General features: G+C 43.3%; 1 protein-coding gene across 1 annotated transcript in view; it reads left to right on the top strand.

The window, feature by feature from the left end:
- Positions 1-13,742, top strand: part of LOC122174562 (uncharacterized) — a 29,444-nt gene extending 15,702 nt beyond the window's left edge. The window contains exons 2-3 of the mRNA XM_065579763.1: positions 5,767-12,201; positions 13,128-13,742. Of these exons, the coding sequence (XP_065435835.1) occupies positions 11,799-12,201; positions 13,128-13,648 (924 nt within the window). The 5' untranslated portion in view covers positions 5,767-11,798 and the 3' untranslated portion in view covers positions 13,649-13,742. The remainder of the gene's footprint in view (positions 1-5,766; positions 12,202-13,127) is intronic.
- Positions 13,743-22,165: the final 8,423 nt, after the last annotated feature.

The raw sequence follows: 22,165 nt of genomic DNA, 5'->3' as shown, positions 1-22,165 counted from the left end.
TGTCCTTGAAGCAAATGCAACAGTCCTCTCTGTGTTGTCCTCATGAAGTTGTGTGAGGACAGCCCCAAGTCCATAATCAGATGCAGCAGTAGTTACAATTGTGGGCAATGCGGGACTGAATAATGCAAGTACTGGACTATGTACAATCAAGTCTTTCACCCTTTCAAAACTAACTTGTGCATCCGTTGTCCACACTAAGGTTGAACTTCTCCGTAGTAATTCTCGTAACATTCAATGACAGAAGCATAACTGGGAATGAATTTTGCACAGCAGGAGGTAAGACCCAAGAAGGAACGGAAGGTTTGCAAATCTGTTGGAGGAGGAGCATTTGAAATTGCCAGGATATGATCTGGATCAGGTTTTAGTCCAGCCTGTGAAATTGTATGCCCCAGAAAGGAGAGTTCAGTTTGTCTAAATTTGCATTTGGACCTATTGAGCCTGAGGCCTGCTTTGCTGATGCAGTTTAGTACAGACTGTAGGTTATTGTCATGCTTCTCAGTAGTATTTCCAAACACAATAATATCATCCAAATAGCACTGAACTCCATGTTGATTCTTCAGAATCAATGACATCATTTTTTGAAAGGCATTTGGGGCTGATGCGAGACCGTATGGAACACGTTTAAAACGAAATAGTCCCTCATGTGTAATAAATGCTGTGAGGTCTCTGCTATCTTCATGCAACATAACCTGGTAGTATGTGCTCTACAAATCAAGAGTAGAAAACATCTTTGCTCCACGGAGTTCTGCAAATACTTCCTCTATGTGAGGAAGAGGATGGCTGTCAATCACAATAGCTTTATTTGGCTCCCTTAAGTCCACACAAAGGCGAATGTCTCCACCCTTCTTCTGTCTCACTACTATAGGTGAAACCCATTCCGAGGAGTTAATCTCTTCAATAATGTGCTTTTGAACTAGTTTTCTAAGTTCCTCTGAAACAGCTTCCCTAACTGAAAATGGTAAGCACAGTAATTTCTGTCGTACAGGCAACACATTATTCCGCATTTTAGCTTTATGCAGAAACCCATAAGCACAGCCGAGTTTCTCCTCAACCTGGAGTTGGGTCCCAGCTGAAACTGGTGTGTGTACCACAAGAGTGCTTTGCTGGGGAAGATCAATTCGTCCATTAACTACCCTGAGATTTAAAGCAGCTAATAAATCTCTGCCAAGCATAGGAGTGCCTTTGTGGACAATGTAGAACTCTGCAGTTACACAGCAATCACCAAAAGTAACTATTGCTGGCAGGCAGTCATGTACTGGAATATGGTTTTTCAAATAGCATACCAAGTGAAGTTTGGGTTCAGTAAGAGGCACATCTTTAAAGTAATGCAAATAGATGGAATCAGGTAGTATAGATACTGCTGAGCCAGTGTCCAACATTAGCTGAAGAGTGTGTGATTTGCCTGAGGGTATGGCAGAAACATTTACAGTGCACTTTATCTGTTCTGGAATATGTGCAGTATATATTTTGTCTACACTCAGCACAGTAACATCTGGTATTGTAACTGCATGCACCTGTTGATTGAACTGGCTACTGCGACATACTTTAGCAAAATGCCCAATCTTTTTGCAATGATTGCACTGAGCTACTTTTGCTGGACATCCTATGTAGCTTGCAAGATGTTGTGGGGATCCACAGCGAAAGCATGCTTTTACTGTATTTAGCATTTGCTGATTCAGTGGCTTTTCATTAGTTTTCCTTTTGCAATTGTTTGTCTGCAGTGATAGTGAGCTTTTCTGCAAAGGAGTCACAGCCTGGACTGGGCCTCCTGTACCCTGGCTCATTATTTTGGCTTCAGCTGTAGCTGACTCAGTCTGAGTAGCAATGGTTATTGCTTTTTCTAGTGTAAGTTGTGGTTCTAGAAGTAAGTGTTCTCTTACATGAAGCATTGTTGTTTTCTCAATGAGCTGGTCTCTAATCATCTCATCTGCCATATTCCCAAAGTCACAAGTTACAATCAGACTCCTCAGGGAAGCAATATACTGCATTATAGTCTCCCCTGGTTTCTGCTCACCCTGGCGAAATCTGTAGCGATTAGCTACTACATTCACTTTTGGCACAAAAAAGTTCTTTAACGCAGTGAGTGCAGTCTCATATTTATCATCTGCAAGGGGAAAAGTGTAAAATATACGCTGCCCTTCTGCTCCAAGGCAGTGGATTAGCAGAGCACGCTTTCTTACTTCAGAAATCTCTGTAGCACTGATTGCAAGCAGATAAGTCTCAAACATACGGATCCAGGCAGTAAAAGCAATTGGAGGCTCACCTGGGCTTTGCAGAAAGGGTGCAGGTGGGTTCAGAGGCAGAAGATCCATCCTCGTCGCCAAAATGTTGTATCCACCAAGCAAAGTATTAAAAAACTTCAACAGAACTTTATTTACAGTGGAAGTCTCTTTTCCAAGCTGTAGCTGCACACTCTGTAACTCTCCCAGCCTCCTCAACTCCTCCCCCCTCCTTCCTGTTTCCTGTCCTTTCAGACTCCCAACAGCCAGTGCTCCCAGTTCTAATAATCACATGCAGCATCTAAACACCACAGGACCTTCCTTCCACAGTCATAGGAGTAATTCCTCCTTCACACTGACATCAGAACTGAAAAAAATGGAATAAGAGACCAGCCTTTTTAGCCAAGATCTGATAAAGTTAGCTAGGAGGGGTTGGGCATTCTGGTGCATAACTAAATGCTACAGTGAACTGAGTTGCTAAATCACCATTCACTCTGCTAAAAACATTTTCAGTCGTCCTCTCCCTGTAATCTGTCCCTGTCTGAAGAGAACTCTCTAGTACAGAGTCCCCAAATTCGTAGTGAGCAAAATTTTATCAAGATTCTCAAGATAACATGCATAATTTAGAAACTAGAAATAAACTCTCTGTTTTTGGCTTTTCCCCACTTACTTACCAATCTTTTCCACAAGTTTTGTGTGAAAAACATCACAGCAGAGTGCTACCATAACTAATGCCTAGGGCCCTACCAAAGTCACCGTCATGAAAAACGCATCACAGAGCGTGCAATCTGGTCTCCTCTGTGAAATCTGCTGGCGAGGAGCAGGGCTGGGGGGTGCTCCGGTTGGGGACTCCTACCATGTGCCAGGCTCCAGCTACTAGTCCTGGCGGGACTGGAGAGGGACAGGACTTCCTTTTCTCTTGCAGGGTCTGCTCCTGGAACCAGGTCAGACCCACCTCTGCAAACCTCCACCTATTGCAGGAAGCTCTGAACACCCACCTTGCTTCCTGCCCCCATCAGGAGAAGGAGTCACTGTACAGGGAGAAGCTGTGCCTGCCTGAAGCTTGCAGTTTGGGGGGAGCAATGCTCTGTCCCTCAAACTATGCCCATGCTAAAAAGTGGGGGGCATTGCCCATGCCCCCTGGTTCTGGTGCTGGTGGTGCTCCCACTTCTACAATGGTTCTGGCACTCTTGCCCCCAACTCTGCCCCTCCCCAGCTCCAGGCCCAGCGCTTGGGAGTTAAAGGGGCCTTGGGCTGTGTGTGTGTGTGGGGGGGCTATCACCCACTCGTAAGGCCAGTCCTGCCCCCCCACAAAAGTGAGGACCCCTCCCCCACCATGCAACCCTTACTTCTGCACTGCCCGCTGCTCTCTGGCTGCCCAGCTCTGAAGGCAGCACCTCTGTCAGCAGTAGCACAGAATTAAGGGGCGCAATACTGTGACTCCCCCCCACAATAACCTTATGACCCCCCCACAGCCCTCTTTGGGTCAGGGCCCCCACGGTTATAACACCCTGAAATTTCAGATATAAATATGAAATTGACGATTTAAAAAATCCTACAACCATGAAATTGATCAAAATGGACCATGAATTTGGTGGGGCCTTACTAATGAGTTTGCTTAGGCTGTAGCTGCATCTAGTACTGTATGTCACAGAGCATGCACATAGTTTTAGCAGTTACTGTACATAGTTCTACTGTAGAATAATACAGACTAGTAATACTCAACCTGCATCTCTGAATCACAGGAAACATTTGTGGCCTGCATGCAGATCTTGTGGAGGCCACTGGGTTTGGTACAAGCCCTCCTTGCTCTTCCTGGCCTTTATGGTGTAAAACTGCAGGGAGAATACCAAAGCAAATAGCCTGGAGTTACCAGATACCTCCACAACATCCCTGCAAGCAGCCATAAAGGTTCGGGGAGAGGGAAGCACTTTTCTCTCCCAGCAGCGAGGAGGCAGAGAGAGGAGATTGCCATGATTATTTTGCGGCTCAGTCTAGTACTCCTCAAATGACCGTATGCACTGACACTGCATTATAATAGCTTCATTGTAATATTATCACTGCATAATGAATAGCTATGAAGAATATGGTAGAGCTCTGTATTAATTTTATGAATGTTATATATATGTTTATGTGGATGTGGTGGGTAGTGTGGTGTGGGTGGCTGTATGAAACCTTAGGGATTAATTCCAGGGGAGGTCTCTCCAAGAGTCCAGCAATGCTTCTAATTCAGTGGATTTGAGCAATGTGGGGAGACTGTTTCTGACCCCCCCACTCTGGAGAAATGTGTAAACAAGTTTGACTAAGTTCAGGAGCTCTGCTTGCAACCTCAGGAGACCTTCAGGCAGGAACTCTTGAACAAAGGAACTTTGACATGAGTAAGCGACAGCCGGTGCCCTGAGGACTGCAATGTCATACCGATTAAAAGCTGCTGGAGAGACGTCTATAGCCGCTCTTAGGACTTGTCTACACTTACCGGAGGAACAACACTGTGGCGATCAATGCATCGGCGGTTGATTTAGCAGGTCTAGTGAAGACCCGCTGAATTACTACTGCATGTGAAATGCTATTATATAATGATTACTTTAAATAAAAATTCAGTTGTCAATAGTTAACACTTATATAATGCTCATTTGGATATATGGATAATGCTCATTTTGATACAAAAGGGCATATATAATTATAGTTACATTTCCCTGATTTGCAAGAACACATGTGGGTTTTATGCATTGAAAAAGGGGGTGCCTGTAACCTTTCTGGACACACATTTGGGAAGCCCTTTGGAAAATGTAGCCCTTATTGTGTGTTGCTTATACATTCACTTCAAAGAAGTGTGTGCATTCCAAGTATATTTCTTGAGAACCTTTTAGATCCTGGCCCATAAAAAAAACACTCCTCACATCATATATAAATTTATGTAATGGTTTTCTTTGTTACATTGTATCTTCAAAAGCAGACTTTCAGTCCCAATAGGTTTGCTTTAATCTTTTGAATTTGGGATCTGCTGTTTTTCCTTGAAACGGGCTACTGCTGAAGGAGTGACGTGATATTAGTACTGCTAATCAACCTTACATTAGCTGGTTTTAAAATATAATGGGAGATAGGGAAGTGGAAAGTTTGGAAATTTTTGACGTGCTGTACATGCTTTACATGGCTCCTAGGTGTACTAGTATTATGAACACATAGTAATAATCATACACTTTAATGACCCTTTACCCTGCTAGAGTGACTTAAAAAGGGAGTTAGTGTTAATGAGAAACAGACCCTGCTTCTGTTAAAAAACATCAATGCCCTATATGAATGCTACAAATACTCTTTGAATATTTACTTGTTTCATTATCTCACAATGCTATGAATAACTGTCCCACTGTACTATGTCTGTGTCTGGCTGAAACTCAGGAAACAGTTGAACAGAAAATAGACAGGTTGTTCTGGATCATCAAAGCATCAAAACAGCATAATTTTATCAAAGCTCACTTTTCAGTGGGAAACAAATCAAAGCTATTGTTCCTGCACTGATAAGAGCACTGTCTCCTCTCTCTTCTAGGCTGTTACACTTCACTGAAAGCAGCTGTCAGCCAGTATGCAAAACCAGAGATCACGTCCTCACCTTGCTGCTGCTGCTGCAGCAGAACTGGTAGCAAAATAATAAATGAGTGTGTGTGGAGTGGGGGAGACGTAGAAGAATTCAGCAGGAATGCAACGTTTCTCAGCTAACGCTGGCTGTCAGAACAGACAAGCTGCCTCTGTAAGATTATATACTTTACAGAAAAAGAAGAAAAAATGTAAGTGGGTAGTCATAAATAGGGAAGGTAGTGGCAAGCAAACATGCCTGAGCTCAAATAAATAAGCTGATTTGAGTTTATTTGGGCAGAAATGTACACCTACCTCAAACACTGTACAGGCAATAGAAGAAAAACACTAATGGTGGAAGACTGGTTAGCTAGGCTAAAGACATCCAAGTCAAGAATCTCACCTGTGGTGAATGTGTTTTTTGTGAGTCCCTACTCTCCATTTACTTACTCATATTCACCTTTGGCATGCACCATTGAAGTTCACAGAGCTACAGCAGGGACAAATTTAGCTCTGGCTCTCAAATTACAGGAGTCTTGCTAAATATACACGGCTATAAGGTGTTGTGTTACGTGATTTTTTCCTTTGTTCCCTGGAAAAAAAGTCCTTGAGCTAAATGTCTGACTAAATATGTTGTACTTTAAATGCTCCCTATCAGAATTATCTCACAGAGTATAGCAGAATTGAAAATACAGTATTGTATATTTTTGCTGCTAGTACAAAGAGCAGAAAAAAGGGACATTGCCCTACAAACAAACAATGATTCACCCCACCTACACATACTTTCAAAGAAACACTTGAGAAAAGAGATGGGCCATGCACAGTGGCTGAAAGGTCATCAGACTTTGTCCAGTGCTTTGTTGTACCAAGCAGGGAACTGAATTCCAGAGTTGGGGGAAGGCTTCCACTGAGAGTGCTTTGACATCAGCTGTCAACACACAAAATAAAGTCTGTTAGCTGGAGTGCCTCACTGGGCCTAATATGCAGCCACAGTAAATATAGACATGGTCTCCCAAGCAGCCAGGCCCTAAGTGAGGTCTTTGTAGATCAGTAACTTCTTGAAATGTACCCCAAAGCCAAAAGAAGCCTGTTGAAATCCTAGAGAACTGACATAGTACGTTTCCTGCTGCTAATGCTATATAATGGGCAGTCATCTGCAATCATAACTTCCAAGTGCTCTCCAAGGGTTGTGCCAAGTACATTGCAATAATCCAACTTAGTTGTGCGTATCAATATAGTAAATATTTATTTATACATATTTGCTAACAGGACCTCATTATTAAAAAAGGAAACTTAAGGGAAAAAAAAATCTTGAATCCAGTAGAGTAATTGTTTTTGCACCAAAAGAGGAAACACAATGAAAAACAGAGGTAAAAAGAAGGATGCATTTTAAGTAATTGTAAAGGTGTAAGAGTATAAATATTCAATAGCTCTCTTCAAAGAAATGGAGGTGGAAGCATATGTAAAAAATATCAAACCAGTCAATATTTCCCAGCCAAAGTATCTGAGTTACTTTTTTTCCCCCAAATGTATTTAAATTGCAAAGTAGTAACTGGTATTGCTTCCTTGTCTGGATGACAGGACATTTTCCAGGTGCGTGACTTGTATAATACAGTAGAAGACACAAAGTCAGGCTTCCAAATTTTCAGAGGAAATGCAAGAATCACTTGGGACACAGAGAAGAGAGGGAATGCCCGTGCAGCAGCGGCCTCTCTCCTGTTACGGCTCCCACACCATCATCAATTCCCATCCCTATGTTAGGGTTCCCAGCTGGAGGGGTAGATTATAGGAAAACAAGGCCCAGATCCATGAAAACCAGGAAGCTACAAACACACATGGGAATTTCTAACCACATAAGGGAAGTTCTCTCTTGTGTGTAAAGACACTGAATCTAGCTGCTATGCCCCATCTTCTCAACAGCCAGGCTGCTTCCTAATCTCTCATATTTACATTTTTGAGTAAACCTGTCTCCTTACCTAGCCTTTTCCTTCCCTTCTGATTTCTTACTGAATTCTGTCCTGTCCATTCCTTCCTACTTTTCAGTCTCCCTCACATATATCCTGTAGTTGTCAAGCTAACCTGGCACAATGCAAAACTCTCTTCTTCTTTTACCTCAAGCACATCATCTGTGTCTCTTACCATCTCTCTGATTGCATCATCCATGCCCCCACCTCATCCAGGCTCATCCTTCTGACTATACCAACCACCACCTCTTCTCCTGTAGAAGGCAGGCTTTAAAGTTTGTTCAGTGTAGGGAAGAGAGGGCATTCTTGATCCATTACTAGCACTTTTATCTGTTTGTTCCTTCTTCTGTGGATGAAATAGTGTTTTCATTGCAACCCATTCAAAAATGGTGGCTTTTTTATTCCTGTTCACTCAGGAAGGTAGCAATGTATGAAGCATGCAGTGCTACTAGACAGCGGAACCTTTGCTCTAAAAGCTTTATGACCAGAGAAGACGTCCCTGGGCGGTCTTCCTTCTTCACCTCGCTGCTGAGTCTCTCCCTTCAACAGCAAGCACAACAACATTAACCAGCTATGCTGGTGATGGAAAGTCAGGAAATCAGATAAAAGATGAGGCATAGAGAGTGACCCTTGCCTGCAGGTTCCACTTACTGAGATGCTTCTTGCTTGTGTCTGCTGATGTCAAGTGAAAGAAGAAGCATGGACATTTTCATCCCCACTAGTGCCTGTCAACAGCCAGTGTTCTATTAAGTGAAACACATGACTTATCAAAAAGGGACAGGATATGGCACTACAGGGGTTGCACAGCTTTAGGATTATCTCTGAGGGGGAAATGGAAGTGTATTTGGGGAAGTACACTACCAAAAGTAAGAGTTAAAATAACCGTAAGAACACATCTAGGTTTACTGGATGCCACAGGGCTGGTCATGCTACACAAAGCCTTTCCCCTCTAGATCACAAGTTCAAATCTGGTTCGTGTCAGTAATGAATAAAATTCATAGACTCTAATGGCTGTGCAGCAGCATTTGTGAAATGAATTTGGTTGTATTGTTTCTAGTTAACAAATACCTCTGAGGAACCATGAATTAAATGGTGGGGTGGCTGAAATGCAATCTGACTCCTAAAAGGAGTTCAGATTAGGAGTAAGTAACATTAATGGGACAGTACAAGGAATATTGCACTCATGCTGCCCATACTGTGCCACATCTGTGAATAAACAGAGGACTTTAGTGACCAGGATTATCCACGCAATTAATAGATTTTGTTAAGGCCAAAAGGCCATTATGATAATCTATTCTGACCTCCTGCATAACACTGGCCATAGATCCTCAGCCAGTAATCTGTGCATCAAGCCCTTGACTTCTGTTTGAAGTAAAACGTATCATTTAGAAAGATATCCAGTCTTGATTTAAAGACTTCAAGTGATGGAAAATCCACCATATCCCTAGATAAGTTGTTCCAGTGGGTAATTACTCTCACTTAAAACTTTGTACTTTATTTCTAGTCTGAATTTGTCTGGCTTCAGTGTCCAAGAGCTGTAAGTGCTTACCACTGTGCCAGGATTTGGCCTTTTATTTTTATTTACTTAAATAGATAGGCTGGATACTGAGCAAACTTGGAAAGGATGAGGCAGAGGAGGCATTGCATTACCTTTCCACCTGTCCTTGCCTTGGGGACCACCAGATGACCACTGTTCATCTCCCAGTACAAATGAGAACATTCACAGAGCTACTCTAATTCATGCTGACTGGAATAGAACTGGAATGTCAGAGCGTGGTGTGCTCCACCCACAGCCCTCCTGTCCTTGACTGTTCACCTACATATAAGGCAGGGGAAGTAGATGGCATGGAAATGGCTATGTCAGCTTTATGCCACCGGGTGACTCCTCTATGACAGGAAAATGCCATCGACCCCTTTAGAGAAGCTTTAAATCCTCTCTTTGCACCATCCTTAGCCTGGGATGTGGGACTGGCCCATAATGTTTAGCTTGCAGGCTAAATCAGAATCCATTCAAACTTGAATCTAATTCAAGACCCAAAAGGCATTGCATGATTCTGTGACATCCCTCCATGTAACCTCTCTTTTGAGGTAGTACTTCCTTAAATGGTCAGAGGTAGGTTATAGAATAGTCAAAATATTCAATCTCTTTGGAGCCTCCCAACTCTAGCCTATAATCAGAGGTCCCCAAAGTTTATTATTTTAATTTTGTTTACAATGCCCAACAGTTTGTAGTTAAGCTCACAGAAAGCTCACAATCTAATTTCAGGCATGATGCAATGAGGAGAGGATAAATAACAGAACAGGATAGGGGAACGAGGTCTGGGAAGGAAGCATGGGGAAACCTTGATAACGTTGCATATTTACTCAGCAAAGACTAGCATACAGGATGATACTAGTTTAAAAAAAAGGAACAGAAGGTTAAATAGATTGTTTAGGTTGTTTATAGGCCTCAGAGGAAGTGAATCTTGAGGAAAGATTTGAATGAGGAGAGAATGGTAGACCATCCCAAGAAGAATATTCTTTGCATGGTGTGTCACAGAAAAAAGTTCAGAGTGAGTTGTGGAATATGCAAAGAAACAACCAACTGGGGTTGGCATCACTTGTGCAGCAGAGGGGCCACGGAGCAATGCCATAAGAGACAAGACTGAATAAGTAGGGAGGAACAGAGTTATGGAAAGAACAAGAAACTTGAATTTGATACCATGGAAAAGGGGGATTCAGTGGAGGGATTCAAAGAGGAAGGTGACATGATCAGATTGACCAGGTAAAGAAAGTGATCTCAGCAGCTGCATTCTGTATGGACTTGAGCAGGGTGATGTGAGAATCAGAGGTTACCATAATCAAGATGGGTGATGATGAGGGTCTGGTAAGGAGTTTTAGCTAGTTGGACAGATGGACAAGATCAAATCTTAGAAATCTGGTGGAGCAAGAAGCAGGAAGATGTGGACACAGGATTGGCATGTGGGACCAGGGAGGAGTTGAAGATTACCCCAGTTTACAGACCTAAGTGCCAGAAGAGATTGCGTGTGACAGTGTTTTGGAGAGTGTGTTCAACAGTAAGAAAGAATGGTGTGAAAAGGCTCTCAGAGGAAAATCAGCAGCTCTTTGTTGAATATATGAATCTACTCATCTACTTTTCCTAATTTCCTCCACCCATCTAGTATCCATCTCCATTTGCACCCTGCTTATGATCTTTCCAGTTTTGGTGAAAAAACCTTCTCCTCTGTGTATCCTGCCAAACAGAATATTCCAAATCCCTCTCTGCCTGATTAATACATTGTCTACAAATCTCCTCTGAAAACATACCTTTTTCTCTGTCCCCGTGACACTTACTGTCTTCTTCCCTCTGTTCTTTGTAATTTAACTCTGTAACTATATTTCCAACTCTAAAGCATCCAGAGATATATTTTTCACAAGACAATACAGAAAACTAAGTTGTATTGTTCCTTCTAATGTATTTCATTCATTCATTCATTCCCAATTCCGTTTGCTGGGAAATAACCTACTGAAGCCTGGTCTACACTATGAGTTTAGGTCGAATTTAGCAGCGTTAAATCGAATTAAGCCTGGACACGTCCACACGACGAAGCCCTTTTTTTCGACTTAAAGGGCCCTTTAAAACGGTTTCTTTACTCCACCTCCGACAAAGGGATTAGCGCTGAAATTGGCCTTTCCGGGTCGGATTTGGGGTAGTGTGGATGGAATTCAACAGTATTGGTCTCCGGGAGCTATCCCAGAGTGCTTCATTGTGACCGCTCTGGACAGCACTCTCAACTCAGATGCACTGACCAGGTAGACAGGAAAAGCCCCGCGAACTTTTGAATTTCATTTCCTGTTTGCCCAGCGTGGAGAGCACAGGTGACCATGCAGAGCTCATCAGCACAGGTAACCATGATGGAGTCCCAGGATTGCAAAAGAGCTCCAGCATGGACCGAACGGGAGGTACGGGATCTGCTCGCCATATGGGGAGACAAATCACTGCTAGCTGAACTCCCATAGCAGTAAACAAAATGGCAAAATATTAGAAAAAGTCTCAAAGGCCATGAAGGACAGAGGCCATAACAGGGATGCACAGCAGTGGCGCGTGAAAATTAAGGAGCTAAGGCAAGCCTACCACAAAGCCAGAGAGGCAAACGGAAGGTCTGGGGCAGAGCCACAGACATGCCGCTTCTACGCAGAGCTGCATGCCATGCTAGGGGGTGCAGCCACCACTACCCCAATCGTGTGCTTTGACTCCATCAATGGAGAAGCACGCAACAGGGAAGCGGGTTCGGGGTACGAGGAAGATGATGATGAAGACAATGACGATAGCTCACAGCAAGGAAGCGGAGAAACCGGTTTCCCCAACAGCCAGGATATGTTTATCACCCTGGACCTGGAACCAGTAACCCCCGAACTCACCCAAGGCATGCTCCCAGACCGTGAGGGCACACAAGGGACCTCTGGTGAGTGTACCTTTGTAAATATTACACATGATTTAAAAGCAAGCGTGTTTAATGATTAATTTGCCCTGGCAATCATGGCCAGTACAGCTACTGGAAAAGTCTGTTAACGTGTATGGGGATGGAGCGGAAATCCTCCAGGGACATCTCCAGAAAGCTCTCCTTGATGTACTCCGAAAGCCTTTGCAAAAGGTTTCTGGGGAGGGCTGCCTTATCCCGTCCACCATGGTAGGACACTTTACCACGCCAGGCCAGTAGCACGTAGTCTGGAATCATTGCATAACAAAGCATGGCAGCGTATGGTCCCGGTGTTTGCTGGCATGCAGACAACATCCATTCCTTATCTCTCTTTGTTATCCTCAGGAGAGTGATATCATTCACGGTCACCTGGTTGAAATGGGGTGATTTTATTAAGGGGCCATTCAGAGGTGCCCGTTCCTGCTTGGCTGAACAGAAATATTCCCCTCTGTTAGCCACGTGGTGGGGGGGAGGGGTGAAGTGATCATCCCAGAGAATTGGGTGTGGGAGAGGCAGGGGGGTTAGTTGGGTATGTGCTGCATGTTAACCTGGAAACCGCAGCCCCTCCTTTTACATTGCAAACCCATTTTAAATGGCCAACCCAACGGGTGCTTGGTATGGGAAATGAGGGCACTGCTGTTTGAAACCATTCCCACATGTTATGAAGGTTAACAAAGCCAAAAGACTGTGGCTTACCATGGCTGCCTGCAAGCCGAATTCTGTTGCCTGATACTGCGTGAGTGATCTCTCACACCAAACCGGCAGGCCCTGAATATAAGAGGAAAAATGCGACCTAGTAACGAAAGCACATGTGCTGTGTAATGTGAACAGCAAAATTTAATGTGAAAGAGTGTACCCATTGTTCTCTAAAATGTGTCTTTTTTAACCACCTCTCCCTTCTCCTCCACCAGCTGCAAATGTTTCTCCTTCACAGAGGCTAGTGAAGATTAGAAGGAGAAAATGGCAGACTTGGAATGATATGTTCATGGAGCTCCAGATGTCCTCCCACGCTGACAGAGCACAGCAGAATGCGTGGAGGCAGTCAATGTCAGACTACAGAAAAGCACAATATGAACGAGAGGAGAGGTGGCGGGCTGAGTCGCGGGCTGAAGAGAGCAAGTGGCGGGCTGAAGAGGATAGGTGGCGTCAGCTTGCTGACAGAAGGCAAGAGTTGATGCTTCGGCTGCTGGAGCATCAAACTAATATGCTTCAGTGTATGGTTGAGCTGCAGGAAAGGCAGCAGGAGCAGAGACCACTGCTACAGCCCCTGTGTAACCAAAAGCCCTCCTCCCCAAGTTCCATAGCCTCCTCACCCAGATGCCCAAGAATGCGGTGGGGGGGCCTCAGGCCACCAAGTCACTCCACCCCAGATGAAGGTGCCCAAGCATCAGAAGGCTGGCCTTCAATAAGAGTTAAAGTTTTAAAGTTTTAAACTGCAGTGTGTCCTTGTCCTTCCCTCCTCCCCCCACCCCTCCCGGGCTACCTTGGCAGTTATCCCCCTAGTTGTATGATGAATTAATAAAGAATGCATGAATGTGAAGTAACAATGACTTTCTTGCCTCTGCAAGTGGTGCCCGAAGAGGGGAGGGGAGGGGAGGGTGGTTAGCTTACAGGGAAGTAGAGTGAACCAGGGGTGGGGGTTCATCAACGAGAAACAAACGGAAGTTTCACACCGTAGCTTGGCCAGTCACAAAACTGGTTTTCAAAGCTTCTCTGATGCGCACCGCGCCCTGCTGTACTCTTCTAACCGCCCTGGTGTCTGGCTGTGCGTAATCAGCGGCCAGGTGATTTGCCTCAACCTCCCACCCCGCCATAAATGTCTCCCCCTTACTCTAACAGATATTGTGGAGCGCACAGCAAGCAGCAATAACAATTGGAATATTGGTTTCGCTGAGCTCTATCTGAGTCAGTAAACTGCGCCAGCGCGCTTTTACCGTCCAAATGCACATTCTACCACCATTCTGCACTTGCTCAGCCTATAGTTGAACAGGTCCTGACTACTGTCCAGGCTGCCTGTGTACGGCTTCATGAACCATGGCATTAAGGGGTAGGCTGGTTCCCCAAGGATAACTATAGGCATTTCAACTCCCCAATGGTTATTTTCTGGTCTGGGAAGAAAGTCCCTTCCTCCAGCTTTTGAAACAGACCAGAGTTCCTGAAGACGCGAGCATCATGTACCTTTCCTGGTCATCCCACGTTGATGTTAGTGAAATGTCCCTTGTGATCCACCAGGGCTTGCAGCAGCATTGAAAAGAACCCTTTTTGGTTTATGTACTCGGTGGCTTGGTGCTCCGGTGACAAGATAGGGATATGGGTTCCGTCTATCGCCCCACCACAGTTAGGGAATTCCATTGCAGCAAAGCCAACCACTATGACCTGCACGTTTCCCAGAGTCACTACCCTTGATATCAGCAGGTCTTCGATTGTGTTGGCTACTTGGATCACAGCATCCCCCACAGTAGATTTGCCCACTCCAAATTGATTCCCGACTGACCGGTAGCTGTCTGGCATTGCAAGCTTCCACAGGGCTATCGCCACTCGCTTCTCAACTGTGAGGGGTGCTCTCATCCTGATATTCTGGCACTTCAGGGCAGGGAAAAGCAAGTCACAAAGTTCCATGAAAGTGCCCTTATGCATGCGAAAGTTTCGCAGCCACTGGGAATCGCCCCACACCTGCAACACGATGCAGTCCCACCAGTCTGTGCTTGTTTCCTGGGCCCAGAATCGGCGTTCCACGGCATGAACCTGCCCCAGTAACACCATGATTTGCACATTGCTGGGGCCCGTACTTAGTGAGAGGTCTATGTCCATGTCAATTTCTTCATCACTCTCGTCGCTGCGCTGCAATCACCTCCTCGCTTGGTTTTGCTTTGGCATGTTCTGGCTCTGCATATACTCCAGGACAATGCGCGTGGTGTTCATAGTGCTCATAATTGCCACTGTGATCTGAGCAGGCTCCATGATCCCAGTGCTATGGCGTCTGGGCTGAAAAAAGGCGCAAAACTATTGTCTGACGGAGGGAGGGAGGGGCGAGTGACGACATGGCTTGCAGGGAATTAAAATCAACAAAGGTGGCTGTGCATCAGGGAGAAACATAAACAACTGTCACACAGAATGTCCCCCCCAAAGATTGAACTCAAAACCCTGGGTTTAGCAGGCCATTGATTTCACGGAGGGAGGGGGAAGCAAATGAATACAGAACAAATCTGGTCCATCTATCTTTTACATCTTAGGCTGGCAGCAGACGGTGCAGCATGACTGATAGTCATCGGCATCTTCTGGGTGCTTGGCAGAAGATGCTGCATTACGATTGCTAGCCATCATCGTCAAGACGGTTCAGTAGGACTGCCGGCAGGACTGAGTCTCCAGGAGACAAAACATGTCTGCCCAGGTGCCTCTGATCGAACTCACTGAGGAGTACGATGATGATGGATACCAATCATAATACACCATCTACTGCCAAAAGGCAAGGAGCTGCTGCTGTATATCAATGCAGTCCCACGTCTGCCAGCACCCAGATTGCCGATGAAGGCTACCAGTCATACTGCACCGTCTACTGCCAAAAGGCAATTAGCTGCTGCTGTGTAGCAATGCAGTACCACGTCTGCCGGCACCCAGATGACATATGGTGACGGTGAGCTGAGCTGAGCTGAGCGGGCTCCATGCTTGTGGTGGTATATCGTCTGCACAGGTAACCCAGGAAAAAAGGCGCAAAACGATTCTCTGCTGTTGCTCTCACGGAGGTGGGGGGGGAGCCTGACGACATGTACTCAGAATCCCCCGCGACACTGTTTTTGCCTCATCAGGCATTGGGATCTCAACCCAGAATTCCAATGGGCGGCAGAGACTGTGGGAACTGTGGGATAGCTACCCACAGTGCAACGCTCTGGAAGTTGACGCTAGCCTCAGTACTGTGGACGCGGTCCACCGACTTAATGCACTTAGAGCATTTTATGTGGGGACACACACAATCGACTGTATAAAAACGATTTCTATAAAACTGGCTTCTATAAATTCGACCTAATTTCGTAGTGTAGACATACCCTCAGATGATTGTCCCTTCGGAAATAGTCAAGAGACATAAAAATAAAGACATTTATTATTCAGAAGTAAGAAAAACAAATAAAAAAAGCATCATACTCACAATAGATATCTATTCCATTCTTAGAGTTATCAGAAAACCTTAATTTTAGTGGCTGTTCAAATTTCAAGTTACCTAGCTCTAATAAGCGAATCCATTATTGTGCTGCACTGCTTCCACTCTTGCAATATTTTTTTCTGAGTTTGTAATCTTACCTTTTGCTCTTCTTGGCCCTTCAAGTGAATGCATTTTCAAACACAAATTATCCCTACCTGTGCACCCTATGCACTGTAAAGAAAACCAGTCACTGTGAATAATAAATTCCATGCAAATAAACAGATTCCTTTGGTGATTGCTTAAATCTAATCTGTTCTACTAAACATCTTTATTGTCATTTCCACTGGTTGCCATAAAAAATGAACAGACTCTGCTCACCCCTTGCCTCAGACCTTCTATTATAACACTGGATTAGTCAGGGCATGCATCCCCTGGATGGCAAAGTTGGCAAAATGTCAAAACTTATTATATTTGTTGGTAAACTAAAGTGAGCTATCAGAGCAGACAGACTCCCCACTTCCTCTATCTTGTCCAAATAACTTTATTGATCCCTGTCACATCCCCTTCTCTCCCTCCAGTGGCCTGAGGAGGATCAAGCTGTATCCAGCAATGCAGCACTGAATAGCACAGTTGTGTTAAAGTGATGAAACTGAAACTTCTGGCTTTTATTTCACCCCTAAATTTGGGTGCCTCAGATTTTGGGTGCCCAATTTGGGACAGCCACAGATGGATCCTGATTTTCAGATACTCTGAGCACATAGGATCCCATTGATTTCATTTGAAGTTGAGAGTCTCAGCACCTCTGAAAATCAGGCCCTAGGGGTGAAATACTGGCCCCAATGAAGTCAATGGGAGTTTTGCTCTTGACTTCAATGGGGCCAGGATTTTACCCTTTTGTTTAAAGCTTAGCACTCAAAAATTGAGGCACCGAAATTTAGCAGCCTTAATTTACCTGTCTGTACAATTGAGATTGCAATATTTACTCACCTTTGTAAAACACGTTGTGATCTATGGACAAAAAGCAGTATATAAATGCTAACAATTATTATTATTTACTGTGGCAAAATTAAAAAAAAACACACCAAAATCTCTAAAAGTGCATGAAACAAAAAAAGGAGAAAGTTGAAAAGTTAATCTTGCCCCCCAGGCATTTGAAAATGGGGAGGGGACCTATAAAATGGGGGGAGGGGGGAGGATTATTGAAAGGGGAGGGAGATTTGAGTTTTTATATTGTGTGGATTTCTGGAGGTGGTGGGTTATATTAAATGGTCCTGTTTTACTTAGGGCATTGTTTATAAAGATGGATGAAGTTATTTCAGTGACTAGGAAATTCAGCCACTTTTGGTGGATAATTTTGGCCAACTCTCCCCCCGCCCCTTGAAATTTTCTTTTGGAAAACATTGAAATAGTTCATTTGGACATTTTCTTTCAAATCCACATGTTCCAAACAAAATGCCAATTCAAAATGACATTTTCAAAAAAAACAAAAGTTGGTTTGAAATGTTTTGTTTGTTCCTAATGACTTTTTTTAGCTTTTCATTTTGACGTGAAAAAAACAAAAAATCAGTTTAAGTTTAAAATAAACCAACTCTTTTGCTGGATTTTTTTGGTTTGGCCAACAAACCGAAAAATCAGTTTTTTCCTCAGTTCTAATTATGTTGCATTTTAAAATTTATATCAAGTGTGCCTGGAGTGTATGGATAAGCACCCTTTTTGTAAATCAAGGAGACTGCATGTTTAACTGGGCCCAAAGTACTAGTCAGGAGACCTGAGCTTTATTCCTGCATCTGCCACTGAATTCCTCTGTAACCTTGGACAAATCACTCAGCAACACAGGTTACAATAAAGTAGGGCTGTTGATTAATCACAGTTAACTCAAAAAAATTAATTGTGATTAATCACACTGTCAAATAGAATACCAATTGAAATTTATTAAATATTTTGGATGTTTTTCTACATTTTCAAATATTGATTTAAATTACAACACAGAATACAAAGTAAACAGTACTCACTTTATATTATTTTTATTACAGATATTTGCACTGTAAAAATGATAAACACAAGAAATAGTATTTTTCAATTCACCTCATACAAGTACCGTAATGCAATCTCTTTATCATGGAAGTGCAACTTACAAATGTAGATTTTTTTTGTTACATTACTTCACTCAAAAACAAAACAACCTAAAACTTTAGAGCCTACAAGTCCACTAAGTCTTACTTCTTGTTCCTCCAATCGCTCAGACAAAGAAGTTTGTTCACATTTACAGGAGATAATGCTGCCTGCTTCTTATTTACAATGTCACCTGAAAGTGAGAACAGACGTTCACATGGCACTTTTATAGCCGGCATTGCAAGATATTTACATGCCAGATGCAAGATGTGAACAAGAAGCGGGCAGCATTATTTCCTGCAAATGTGAACAAACTTGTTTGTCTGAGTGATTGGCTGAACAAGAAGTAGGACTGAGTGGACTTGTAGGCTCTAAAGTTTTACATTGTTTTATTTTTGAATGCAGTTTTTTTTTGTACATAATTCTACATTTGTAAGTTCAACTTTCATGATAAAGCGATTTCACTACAGTACTTGTATTAAGTAGATTGAAAAATACTATTTATCTTATTTTTACAGTGCAAATATTTATGATCAAAAGTAAATATAAAGTGAGCACTGTAAACTTTGAATTCTGTGTTGTAATTGAAATCAATATAATTAAAAATGTGGAAAACATCCAAAAATATTTATATAAATAGTATTCTATTATTATTTAACAGCACAATTAATGGCGCTTATTTTTTTTAATCCCATGATTAATCACGATTTTTTAAATCGCTTGACAGCCCTACAACAAACCCATCCTATCATCACTCTATTGACTCCCCATTGAATATTGCATAAAGTTCAAAAATTTCAGTCTTTATCTTCAAGGCCCTTAATAGTTTTAATCCAGGATCTCAAACAAACCTCACACATTTGGATGAAGATTGTGGTCATTAACTCCATTTCTGTGGCACAATTAAATGATTCCCTGCAAGGGTGAAGCTTGATTGTGTGTGTAGCTGAGGATCGTCAGGGGCAGATCTAAGATTCTGGAACAAACTCCTTTAGATACTAAGAACTACCTGAAACCTCATTGCTTTGCACTGTAAGTGAAGAGCACACTTCTTTGACCTGGTCTTCACTAAAGAAAGCTCATAGCACATACAAAACTAAGAGTTCGGTCATGGAGAATGCTTCAAACATATAGCCCTGTTCAACACCAGTTTGTTTCAACTGACTGAACTGAAGAGTAGTTCAGAGTAGTATCATGTCAAAAAGAGATGAGATAAGATGGTAGATGAGATAAGAGATTGGGGAGATAAGATAAGGAGGATGACATCAGCAGCAGTAACGTCACAGGAAACGATGGTCCAAATGGGTTTTGGGGAGGTGGGCGGGACCCTCCCCCGACCCTCCCCCGACCCTCTCCCAGCCTATGGGGAGGATCCACTGAGCCTGGGACTCAAATAATTATGGGGGACAACAGAAAAAATAATGACAGGTGTGAAGGTCAAAGGGTCAGAAGTAGGGAAGCGGAAAGGGATACCAAACAGAGAACCCCAGACAGCGTCCACTGCTCCTCAAACTGGAAGGCTGGTCCTATTAAAAATTCCAGGGGAAGTGGGCGGGCATAAGCCTGCCCACGGCCAAAGGACCCTCCCCCAGCCTTTGGGAAGGATCCACTGAACCCGGGAACTCAACTGATTACGGGGGGACAACAAAAAATAAAATAAAGGCGGGTGTGAAGGTGATAGGGTCAAAAAGAGAGAACCTGAAGGGGACACTGAGCAGAGAATCCCAGACAGAGCCCACTGCTCCTCAAAGGTGTCAAGGGAGCCAGTGGATGCCGCCCAGAGGAACTCTGCTTGGATACGTGAATGGAGGGAGGACTGGAAATAGGCCCCACAGTCGCAAACAAGCTCCTCAGCCAACATCCTCTCCCTGGTGTTATAGATGGCCGAAGGCAGGTATATCAGCCAGAATGGTTAAAATCCTCTTTCCTATGAACTGAGAGAGGTTACCTCAGGCTAATTATGGACACCTGAGACTAATTAAGAGCAGCCTGTGACCTTTAAAAATCTCTTCCAGGGAGAGAGAAAAGGGAGGAGGGATGAGAAGCAAACTGTGGAAGGGATGTGTGCAGTGAGGGGGAAAGGCTTCCTGTAGGTAAAGAGCTGTTTTTCCCCTACAAGGGGAAATCTTGTGTTTATTTGTGATTGGAGAGGGGGTCTTGGTTGCCATCATAGCTGGGCCCACAATAGGTTAGAGAGGGTAGCTAGCGATTGGTAGCCATCTAAGAAGACGCACTACTCCTGTCGGAGTTAGGAAAAGTTTTTGTTTAGCTTTTTTTTAAAAAAGCCCTCAGGCCACCCCTAAGGCCTATCCTGTAAAGAAACCAATGTGAAGTATTAAACCTTGAGAGTGGGACTGATTTACCACAGCCCTCTCAATGCCAGAGGGAAAAATGCCGAGCCCTGATATGATGAAAGAGGGACATTGTTACACAACCCAATGTGTTTTAACTGCAGGAGGGGCCTGACCAATATCCTATTAGCTCTAGAGAAGAAAGCCAATAAGATTTACTATGTGGCCTATGACACTAAACCAATGATTTGTATGTAGCACCACCACTAGGAATGAAAAAGAACTGCAGCTAAAATAATGAGAAAAGCTAAAATGTCACGAGAGAGAGAGATTTTAAAAATATGAGCAAAGGAGGAAGAAATGGATGTTTGTAAATCTAAGTGTTAATTAAAACGTTCCAATGTGTTGTCCCACATGAATAATTAGAGAGGGGCCTAACCAAGACCCTCCTCACCTATACAGGGATACCAATTCGATTGGTCCAGAATCTCTAAAGCAATGACTGCTAAGTAGTACCACAGCTACAAATGATAAAGAAACAGAGCTACATGCATGAAAAAACAGAGAGAGGTTTAAAAACATATGCCAAGACACCTGTACATGAAAAAATGGATGTTTGTAAAAAAAGACCTGTTAGAATCTGTTAGCCAGATCCCCCAATACGTTTTAATTGGAGAGGGTCCATACTCAAGCCCCTATGACCTCTCCAAGGCCATTCTTGTCTACCAAGAGAAGCCAAAAGTTCTTTTTCATTTCTAGGAGTGGCACCATATATAAATCATTGGTTTATGAGGTCTGGGCCATGTACCAAATCCTTGTGTAGGTAATCAATCTCTGATCTTATCCATCAAATGACATAAGCTAGTGGCAGGATACTATTCTGAAAACAAAGGAAAGAAAAAAAACTTTTTATAATTTTTTTTTTGGAGAATTTCAGTTGCTCAAGGTTATTAACTGGAGCACATTAACTCTGCAGTAAGATTTGCAGAACACGTTGCTCCCCAGACATTTGCACCTTTGTGACTGTTGTAGAAGGACAATAATTTAGACTGCAGAAGAACTCTGAATTTCTTGAATACAGTGATTTCCCCCCCTATATTATCGGGTGTAAAACAGATCTGTTAGGTAACTTACTTCCTAGTGTCTCAAGATTATATTAGCTACTCTGATGGACTGTTGTGAGAACATGGTGTTTTCTGAAATGGAGCTTTTATCATTAACTCAAGTGAATCCCTGTCATGGGCGTGTATTGATTACCACATAAACCAATGAGGGGGGTGGGATGGAGAGGGTGGGGAATGAGGACATGGAAGCTGAGGTATAACTATCCAGACAAAGCTTGTTCTTTATAAGGAATACATACAATGATGCAATAAAAATGGGAAGATAATTTAGAGAGCAGGGAAAT

The sequence above is a fragment of the Chrysemys picta genome, chromosome 1 (assembly GCF_011386835.1).
Source record: "Chrysemys picta bellii isolate R12L10 chromosome 1, ASM1138683v2, whole genome shotgun sequence".
In the NCBI taxonomy this organism is placed as follows: domain Eukaryota; kingdom Metazoa; phylum Chordata; order Testudines; family Emydidae; genus Chrysemys; species Chrysemys picta.
This window is presented reverse-complemented; position numbering and strand designations above follow the sequence as displayed.